Here is an 11251-nt window from a genome sequence, read left to right on the forward strand (position 1 = left end):
CTGCAACAGAGAGACCCAACTACTCTTGTGGCTTCTACGCAACGCTTTACTGGGGCTCACCCTTCTTGAGCAGAGAGTCTTCTCAAGTCATGAACAGAGGAGGATATAAAAGTGGGATACCTCGCCTGCATTTCAAACCAAGCCCAGTGTATGTTCAAACCAAGCTCAGTGTATGAATAGCAGTGGAATGGCAGAAGGCTAAAGCATTTTTTACTCGATAATACTAGCTTCATTCTTCTTGAAGTATTTAGGGGAGAAGATGCTAGGCCACAATTAGCAATCTTCTTAAATGTCATGTCCAATAAGATTTTCTTGACATTTAACAGAAAGCCAAAATTCTCCAGTGGGTTGTACTGCTAGCAACCCTCAGTTACATCAGCTTTATAATGCTCATAAATAATGCAAGCGACAGAGGCCTGGCAAAGACAGAGCTTGGGTGCCACATGTGCGCACACGCATGTATTTTTTAAACCACTCTTAACCTTCTGAGCATTGCTACTGCCATTCTTACTTTCTCTGAAGACATAGTAAAAGCATGGGAAGGTGGTGGTGTTTCCTAACAGTTCTGTGTCTCAGTACTTGGATTCTGTTTAAACACTTTAAAAAACCTGTTCAATCACAGGAACAGAATCTTGCACTGTAAAAGCTGAAGGGGGAGCAAACAGTAGCACGTGCACAGTAGAGCTGCATCAGGGTGCTGCGGCCCACTCGTAAGTATTTGTCCTCTATGTTCAGAGTCACACATCTCCCTTTCAAACACGAGGTTGTTCACCAGAATGAAGCATGTGGTGGACATGAAGGAAACACGTAAACCATGAAGAGACATAAAGCCATGGGAAGTTCTTGCATGACTGCGAATCACAACACTGCAAGGAGCTGAGGGTCAGCTGATAATCATAAGGAGCCCATTATGCGATTATCTAAATTAGCTCTCTCTTTTTTGTTTCTGTCCATATGAAAATTCCTTTACACATACCACTGTTCTGTGGATTGTTCAACTTAATCCCTCCCCAAAGTGCAAAATGTTCTAAGATAACAAGTCCTAAAGTTACGAGCAGACAAACCCAGCTTCATTCCCTAAGTGGAAGAGTCTATTTCAGCCTTCCCCAACCTGGAAGTGCCCTCCAGATGTGTTAGACTACAAATGCTTGCCTTCTGGGGATAATGGGAGCTGTAGTCCAACACATTTGGAGAGCACAAGGTCGGGGATGGCTGGTCAGTAACCTGACTGACTTTCTGAAGCCCCAAATTTGAAATAAGGAATTGCCTTCCTGGAGAGTGCACTACTACCCAACAAAGAGGGAAATCTGCACTTTCATAAAGACAAAGCAACAGTACGAACAAAGCCGCTTTGAGGGCAGGTACTAGATATGTTTCTGAAAAGCAATGAATGCCTTAGCCACAGCCAGAGTTATTTAGATTTTTAGGTCATACCATCTCAAGGGCTTGGGGTGGATCATACCAAGAAAACATATGCCTTTGGGATCACTCTGTCCACTAAAAGCCAATTTGAAAGGGGAACTTGTATGGTACTGCAGCCTTTCATATGGGCAATGTTCTACTCCGCACACGTAGCAGAGGAGACTGGGGGAACAGCAGTGTATTTGGAATCAATACATGCCTTGATACGATCAGAGTCTTGAAAAATTCTCCGTAAATTATCACACAGCCATTTCTAATTCACATGACTGCCAAGGGCCCATATTCTAACTCCTTATCTCCTTGATGGACTTCCTTCTGGGAAATGAGAACAAATTTTAAACTGGTGCTGCTGTTTTATTTAGTCATTCTTTGAAGGCTCCTTGAGATCCATCCACACTTCTTTTTTTAAAAAATGGAGCCCTGAATGGTTACCCCACCCTCAATCTTACATAGGGATGGGACATTACATTACAGGCACTGACTGCACTAGCATGAGCATAGCTCCAAGATGAAAAACCAGGGTTTCCTTAGCGCCTGTAACAGCAACCTGTATCTGGCAACAAGGAGGTGGTGAGCTTTCTAAAATGATAATCTCAAATCATTTATGATAATCTCAAATCAGTGGTGAAAAAAGAGGGGGAAAAGATGAGAGGCCACATCTGTTCTCACAAGGGATGCCTGTCTCCACATTAACATGTCAAAGGATCTATTAAAAACCAGGTGATAACAGCTGAGCTAAAGCGACTTCCACCATACAAGGATTCCTGAGAACAGCATAAGGAAAGAACAGCTCCTCTGAAATATCAGGCCTAAATCTAAGGAGGCAAAGAAGGTCAACAGACAGTTAGAAAAGCTTTTAGTAGCTGCCTCACAATGAAGAGTGCCTGTCAACTGAAGATTAGCACATAAAATGTTATTTGGTTACTTGGCTTAAGAGGGCAAGTGCCTTTCACAGAGGGGTATGGCGTTTTCATTAGCCCCAAGTAATAAGATCACAGTAAATTTTGCCTCTGGCCCAGGGCTGAAAAATCCAAAGTCCCTGGCTGCTCTGGTCCTCTCATCAGAAATGGAGCATTTTTCTACTTCTTTGCCTTCCTTATAGGCTAAAAGCAGCATTCTGTATGGCAGGCTTATAGAATAGCCTACAACAGTTTCTTGCCTACATTCAAGGAGGTCAAATCAGTCATTCCTAAAGGAAATCAACCCTGAGTGCTCATTGGAAGGACAGATACTGAAGCTGAAGCTCAAATATTTTGGCCACCTAATGCGAAGAGAAAACTCCCTGGAAAAGACCCTGATGCTGGGAAAGACTGAAGGCAAAAGGAGAAGGGGACGGCAGAGGATGAGATGGCTAGATAGCATCACCGATGCAATGAATATGAACCTGAGCACACTCCGGGAGAGTGCGCAGGACAGGAAGGCCTGGCGTGCTATGGTCCATGGGGTCACGAAGAGTCGGACACGACTGAACAACTGAACAACAACAAAAGAGGCTAGAAGCTTGCAGTTCCCTGCTAGCCGCAGCAGCAAAATACCCTGATCCATTGTAAGCATGGAAACACAGCATGGAAACACACACACTAGCCTCAGCTAGTAAAAAAAAACAAAACAAAAACCTTCTAGCACACAGGCTGGCAAAGGATGGACAGGCCTCCCTTCCTCTGTAGCCAGAATCTAAACCAAATAGACTGGTAGAAGATGGGTGGAGAGATCAATTCTTTCTCTGGCAGCCCACTCACTCACCTGTATGGAATTCCATACTCTCCTGCTTGGAATTAGATGAGTTGTTAAATACTGAACAGCAGCTTTGTATTAACCGTATTGTATTAGATATTAATCACATCTAAGGACTCAGAAGTTCCCCACCTTTTCCCTGTACCTTTGGTTTCCATTGTGATATTTTTATTTTGCTTGAGAAAAGTACCAAATAATGATGTTCAGGAGTTCAGGATTCAGGAATTTGTTTTGCAAGCACCCTCAACTCCCTCTCCACATTTAAGAATAATTTTGTAGCTTCAAAAATTAGGTCCATACCTTAATCATCTGAGAGAGGTCACCTGCATCTGCCAGTTCCAGTACGATGTTAAGTTCGTTGTCTTCAATAAACGAATCCAAATACTTGATTATGTTGGGGTGGTTCAATTGCTGCAAATACACGGGGCAGAATGCATGAACATCGCATGAATGTACAGAACACCAAACTGCAATAATGGCTTAAAATTATGCAGATACCAAAGTAGGTAAGGGAAGAGCTACACAGATTACAGACTTCCCACTAAGAGTGTCACCAATTACCACAATGTAAGAGAAAGCCTTTCTCCCTGGTATTCTGAGAAGGAAGACCTTGGCTCCCATTTTGATATTTTTATTTTACTTCCGCAAAGTATCAAATGATTATACCCAGTTACAGGAGTTTATTTTTCAGGCACCCTCAACTTCCTCTCCACATTTAAGAATAATACTGTAATTTGCAGAGTTAACTCTGCAACAGACCCCTGATACACACCTCTGGAAAGTCAGCAGTACAGAAGAGATTTCTGAGTTTATCTTCCTCAAGAAAAAAGAGAATTCACTATTTTACTAGGAATCTTGCTTCCTTGTTTTTTTAATGTTTGGTATTCTAGAGTTTGCATAATCAAAAATAATATTCCACATTGATTTTCAATATAAGGGATACCATCCCCACTCACACCACATGCAAACTAATGTTACCTATTCCTGAAACATGTTAAAACCTCTCTCTATCACACACAGGATAAGAATGCTTTCCAAGTGTTCATCTTTGAACCATTTGACTGGAACACATGCCTAGTTTTTTAATGTCTATTTCTTTCTATCAATATTTTCCTGTATCAATAGATATTGATATTTTCCAGTAAACAAAATTGTATGCTTATCACACACAAAAAGTGGGGCCTGTCCACTTGCTATTACTATTAAAATGCACCATCACTGGGCTCATACAACTGCACGGAGAAAAGACCAAATGCACTTAAATGGTTTTATTGGCAGTGCAATTGTCATATAATTTAGGAGAAGAGAGACAGTTTCTCCTTTCAGGCTGCATTTCTCTCCCCTTGTACTTGCCTAAGATTCAATAGAAGTAAATTGGTGGAGGAGCGTGGCAGGAAGGATAATGCAGTGCTGCATCTGGCAAGCAGTTGCAGCTTAGACATGACTGTTTCATGGGTTACTGAACTGACATAAATGCCTTTGTGATCAATCAGGTTAATCACTCATTTCTGCATACACACTGGAGGAGAGGTGCCTCTTCTACGCTGCCTGGATACTTGCTTGCATTAATGCTAATGGGACTCCAGTGTGGGCATTGGAAGCCCACGAGTCTGAGATTTAGGGGAGAAACTCCATAGTTAAGGTGGTGCTTCCCACAAGTATTGGAGCCATTTAGATCAGCAAAGTCAGAGCTTGTATAAGAGTGTTATGATACACAATGCAAAAAGTGTTATGATACACAATGCTGATCCATGTGTGCAGTGTATTCCTATCAGCCCTATTCAGGTACTTGGTACTGATATACTGCTTATTTATACTATATTGATTGAAATGATATTTGTATGTTGCTAGTTATATTCTGTTATTTTAATGGCATTTTTACATTTATCTTTTGTGAGCAGCACAGAGTACAAATTACTTGTGGAAGCACATGGTAAAAATATTAAATCAAAACCAACCACTCTCATTTCTGTCCTTTTGGATCTGGCCCATAAAATGAAGGACTAAATCCTTGCTATACTGCTATGAGACACTACAATTAACCAAGAACATTCAGATACTATTTTACGTACCCAAGCAGAACTAAAAATCCCACTCAGGCCTGCTTTATTAAATGCAACATCCCCAGTCAGACATCCCAGGCCAAATCCCATACTCTAAGCTCCCACTTAGACTAATGCTCTTTCTAGGAACTATGTCCATCTGTAATGCCTGCATACACATGAAAAACAATGGCAGTGAGGACATGCGTGTATAAAAGGGATTATTTTACATTTCGGCCTTTCAACAGAAAAAAATAAATGAAGAATTTTCACTCCAGCTTGTTCCAAAATGCACATAAACACTCTGGCTTAGACGACTTCCATCCTCTCATTTTTTTAATGCCAGCTAGAAGTCTGATGGAAGTGAATGCCTGATGTGTATGCAGAGCAATGCTGTCAGCAAGAGGCATGCAAAAAAGCAAGTGGCCACTAACTAGAAGGGGTGATGCTGGCAAGCAGGCTGTTGATTAGAGCCACATTACTGGCTGCCTTCACTCTCCTTGCTGTTTAGGCAGGGCTCCAGTTTTCTTTTCTTTTTTTAAATCTCTGGGAGCTTTAGCTACCTGGTTCCCAAATGACAAAAGGCCTGCCCAATTAATGTATTTCAAGCATAATATTTGTATGCACGATTTTTAGTCAGCCATTCTCTCACATCTCATTTCCTCCCAGCAAAATCAGAATACATTGTAAAACACTAGTTAAAACAGATTTGTAGAGGCAAAAGTACTTTTTCCTGGAAAGGACTTGACCAAACTGGATAATTTTGGTCAAAGTATAGTTCACATAAAATTTAAGTATAGGCTTTGAGCGTGAGATGGAATCCAGGCACACTGAAGCAGGTCTTGCAGGGAAACAAAATTCCGAGAATGCAAGACCGCCACCTGGCAAGCTGACAGACCAAAATAGATATATGTAGACCTTTCTGTACCATCCACAAGCCAGTGAAGTACCCTGGACATTAACCATATGTTTATTGCTTTGTAGCGAACAGACCTTCACTTTGGAATCTAAAGCATATTTGAAAAAAAAGAAGGGCTCCTATCTTCATAATTGCTAACTGCTAAAAATGGTATTTGATTTGATTTTGCATTATATAAGTTACCACATTTCCATTGTACTCTCAGGTTTTCACCCCTACTGTTAAGCAATTTGTGTACTGTTCAGTTTTGTTTGCCTTTTGCTAAGTTTCAGAAGATGATTCACATCCATCCATCTTGTTCAGGTTCTCCACAAATACACATCCTGTGTCAAATACAACTAGTTATGCTGACAATAGAAATATTAGTATTCATGACTGTTAATTATGCTAATATAAACAAGCGTTTATAGCTTTTGTCACAACTGAGAAAATAGAAGACATTTTTCAGGTACATTTCAAAGATATGAAGTGACAAGAGTGGTGGATCTTATGTCTTAGGGCAGATAATAGCTTTTCATAAAGTAGCCCTAAAAGAAATCCAGAAGACCTCAAACCATAATCTAAGTTATCCACCTTGAATATAAAGTATATCCTTGAAAATTCTGAAAAAGTGAAATATGCATTTTCTCTACCTACGTTTTCACAGAGCAGAGCAAACTGTTTGCATATAACCGTAAGAGCAATCAGTTTGCATATAGCTGTAAGAGCAATCGTCAGGGGGACTATCAATTTACAAGAGAAGAGTTGCAGATATTGATTTGACAAGTTATTAGCTGTGTAGGACTAAACAAAGTGCATTCCAATTGCTGATGCTGACCGACCGAAGCAGTCCTCTTAGAACCCTCCCTTGCCTCTAAACAAAACCTTGAACAACTCTGCCCTCCTAGACTCGGTGGAAAACTCCGGCACCTGCACCAAATTATCAGAAAATGCTGACCTACATTGTGTCATTAAAAACTGCTTCTCAACTTAACATTAAGATCTTTGCTGTGATATGTTTTGCTTTTTGGAACGGAATTATATACATCTTGGGCAAAATCTGTCATGTTTGGTTGGATCATAACATTCAAATACTTGGATACGTTTGAAAAGAATGCCTGATGGGCAGCATTTACTAACAGATCCCTTGTGCATTTGCAACACAATATGATTTATCAAACTGACTTTCTGCCATGCTTTGAGCAGCAGCCATGCAAGCATTTGACCAACAGGGACTGTTCTTCATAATTCCTCATAATGTTTTCCAACAAAGTATGTGACGCAGTGAAATAGGCTTGTAGACAAGCTTCAACTCTACAAAGGTTTTGCGAGGCAAGTATTATCTCCAAGCCAGGAATACAAGACACCAGCTCCTTGGCAGGGTTTCTATAAAGGAAGGATTCTCAAATTTGGTGCCAGGAGTCTTGGTTCATGAACAAGGAGGTGCTGAGGCTCAAATGGATTCTTTACTTGGACAGCCACTTTCAGGCATCAGCACCTGCCTTCTCTAGGCCAATCTGATCTCCTCTCAGTTTCCATTTCAACTAATTATGAGTAACTGTCCAGGATTGAGCAGCAATAAGGAGACATCTCATTGGTCCTACCCCATGAGGACCTGCTGCCTGTGCTACACAATTTAATAGTGCACTGTCTCCACAGATGTTGACCCACAGAGCCTGCCTGCCTCCTTGCCCTAACCTGGATTCCTCTGACTCCCCAAGTACCTCCAAACATACTGTTTTCCCATTTACCACTTGGTGCACTCAACTTCCTCACAGGCTAAGCTTTCAAGATTCCACCACTGCCTAGATCTTGAACCCACTGACTTATTCCCCAAGTAAGCACTTCCTTTGACCTCTCTCAATTCAGATCAGACTCTGTCATGGCCAAACCTGCAAGTATCCCAGCAACTTCATCACCAGTCCATTATGCTCCCCAAGCTGCCTTGGAAGTTTTGTTTAGGAAGCAAGGCATAAGCAGTTTAACTGAAAATAGTGATGTGCTTGTTTTTATTGTTTAAAGTCACCCCACAGTAAAGGAGGCAGCTGCAGACCTGATCCTGCAAAGGATGATGCTTTGTATAGCCAGATGTAGCACTTTCAGCCTGACCCAGCTCCGACTTTATTCAAGGGGATTGAGGTCTGGTCCTTATTTTGGCTGAACAAGGACAACATTAGGGTATGGAAGAGAAACAATTAAGTGAGACTAGGAAGAAATATACCTTCAGAAAATGCACAGGGCACCAGAGAGGAAAGCCCTAATTATCCCAGCAAATAATCTCCTCTCATTTCTCTCTTCACAACCCAGCTAATACAACATTCACAACTTAACATCTGGCTCCCTGATGAGCTTGACATAGGAAGATCTGTAGTTGCCTCTGGACATCTTATACGGTAGGGATGATAACTGACCGTCTTGATTCCCCTGTCATCCTGAGCATTTTGATTTCACTCGCCCTTAATTTTAACACAAATGGACATACTGGCCTGAATACATCCAGTGCCATATTGGAGAATCGCCCTCCCCACTCCCCCAAGCCTTATTTTGCATGGGGATCATCATCATCACCTAATGGCATTATAGACCGTCTTCACCTTGTTTGGTTTGGCATTCATTGACTTTTCCTCACTATCTGCTTAGTGGCTCACACAGAACAGCCCTGATGTCATCTTGTCTTCTGGCTAACCTAACAACGCAGCTGCACACAATCCTAAGACTCATGTAGAGTCAGGCCTTCCTTCTGGGGGAGGAAGCAGGGAAGGAGCAAGCACACCTGCTCAACTCTGTATGGCCCACACAGAAAGTGGACCGTTTCCATTTCAGATAAAGGAAAGGAATATGCTCCTCTGTTCCAAAGCTCTACAAGTAGAAGCACTGTGCTCCTTTGAGGCACACCTCAATGGAGCCTGCTGCACAGTTGCTGGGTGGCTTGCGCAAATCTTCATGTGCTTCAGAGGGAGCAGCAGCGGAGCAGTACGGAGGACGCTTCTGAGTGATCTTCTGAGAATCCTATGATCCTAACATGTTTTAGGCCAAGCTGTTGCCTAAGTTGCAGTTGGCAGAGTCAGAAACCTAACAGGTAGTTTCACAAAACATTCAGCCTGACAGGAACCCAAACCTCTACAATATTAGGACAGTGACCGAACCACAACTTATACCTCACCTGCTCTTAAACTGAATTTTGGGCAGGTGTCTTGGATGGTATGAGAGTCATCATATATGACCCTAGCACTCATATATGACCATAGTTCACCAGCCTGAAATGAACTCTCAAAACATGCAGACATCCACTGGCCTTTTGCCAAACTACCTGGGCATAATACATCTTTTTTTTTTGGTTTAACATTTATTGTTGCAATGTCTCTTAAATGGTGAAATAAGGCAATACAGAACAGAAGATACCACACAAGTCTTAGAATAGCTATCTGTTGCAGTTCTGCACCACATACCACTTCTCTCAGGTTACAATAAAAAACAGTAACCTGCCCCCTTTCCCTAAACAAAAAGACTTAGAGAAGTTCTTACCTTCAAAAGATCTATTTCTTTAATGCAATCTTGTCTAGCCTTGGCATCCATCATTTCAAATATCTTCCAAAAGGAAAAAAAAGTTAAGAGCTTCAAAGCCAAGCAAGAAACATGGAAGATCCCACACCTTTAAAGTAATAGTTCAGCATTTCTCAACCTTGTAACCTCCAGATGTATTTGACTGCAACTCCCATAATTTCCAGCCAGCATGGCCTTTGCAGTCTAAAACATCTGGAGGGCACAAGGTTGGGAAAAGCTGTTCTAGATCAGCCCTAACATACTTTCTCTGCTGTAACTCCCTTGGTAACCACACCCTTTTTGCAAACAAACACCTCCAACTTGTTGTGGTTCTCAAGATCTAAAAAGGCCTGTGAAAGAAGCAGAAAATGTAGCAAAACAATTTAGCAAATAAATGAAATGGGGTGCAAGGGGGAAAAAGACATTTATTTTGTTACTTTCTCATCAATTTCTTGACCCAACACAAACACACACAAGCCAAAGTAATTATGGCGTATAAATAAATGCAAATGTTAAGAACATGCTGAAAAGTGCCAGGGAAATGAGAACAAATAATGATCTAGCTCCTCTCCAGTTACACTATTACTCTCTTTTCTACTGATAAAATAAATTGCCTTCTTTTGCATATTTCCCTGCACTAATTAGAAGCAAAGAGTCTTAATATTCACTCTAATAAGCAGAGCGCAACTCACTGTTTCATATGAGAGTAGATGAACTATATTAAAGAGATATTCTAAAACAGATCCATGTCAAATCTGAAATTTAGCCTACCTCATGTGGTAGCATAGAACCTGAAATATTAAAAATGATGATGGTGCATATAAGAAACAAGAACAGGCTTCAGAATTGTGGCAAATTCCACAAAGCAGGAAACCTCTACAAGGCCTTTAAACAGGCTTTGAAGTCCCTTCTGTTCAGAGTTGCCGTTTCTTAAAAAAAAATAAAAAATAGGGTTTTGAAAGTTTGAATTGCTGTTAAAATACTTTTAACTATCTTATCTGATTACATTAATGTTATTATGCTTGGTTGGGTACTGTTATTTCTGTTGTTCTTATTTCTTCTAATTATGCTATTTTATTGCCATGGATTTCTACTTTTGTTTTTATGGTAATTCCGGAAAACAGTTTGATGGCCAATTATGTATTTTATGTTCAGACACTGGAAGCCGCCTTGTGAAAGCATGACTCTGAAAGGTAGTATAAAATGTGTCTTGAATAAATAGAGCAAGCTGCTGCCTGGATGATCCACAGGTAAAAGAGTTATACATGGAAGGAGGTAGGCCAGTCTACTTGTGCCAATGAGAGGGATGTTCAGCCAGTCTTACTTGACTGAATCTTGACTATTCAGATCTTACCTGTACTTTTTTTAATGCCACTGGTTTTCTATCTAGAAGGCAAGTGGCTTTGTAGACTTCACTGAATTGTCCTCGTCCAATTTTCTTCTCTATCTGAAAATCTGCTAAGGTGCAGCGATACGGATATGATGTCAGATGCCTCTGCTTAAGGAAAAAAGGAGGATAGTGAGTGAATTGGATTAAATAAATACATATATTTTTATTGCCATATAGTTCATTTAGAACATGAAAATGTTATACTAAATCAGAAGCCAATTA

The 11251-nt window shown here is 40.8% G+C and overlaps 1 protein-coding gene across 11 annotated transcripts in view; it reads right to left on the reverse strand.

Moving 5' to 3' along the window:
• The window catches only part of NEK6 (NIMA related kinase 6), a 99698-nt gene that overhangs the window by 38191 nt on the left and 50256 nt on the right, over positions 1-11251 (reverse strand). For 6 of the 11 annotated variants that reach the window (XM_084821099.1, XM_084821100.1, XM_084821097.1 and 3 more), the window contains exons 3-5: positions 10994-11137; positions 9622-9684; positions 3457-3567 (exon numbers count right to left, since the gene is read on the reverse strand). In XM_084821099.1, coding sequence (XP_084677225.1) covers positions 3457-3567; positions 9622-9684; positions 10994-11137 — 318 coding nt within the window. The remainder of the gene's footprint in view (positions 1-3456; positions 3568-9621; positions 9685-10993; positions 11138-11251) is intronic. The other 5 variants (XM_084821101.1, XM_084821093.1, XM_084821102.1 and 2 more) reach the window with 1 other exon arrangement.

Source organism: Heloderma suspectum, chromosome 14, assembly GCF_057233095.1.
Source record: "Heloderma suspectum isolate Gila_16-S chromosome 14, 16-S_ref, whole genome shotgun sequence".
NCBI lineage: Eukaryota > Metazoa > Chordata > Lepidosauria > Squamata > Helodermatidae > Heloderma > Heloderma suspectum.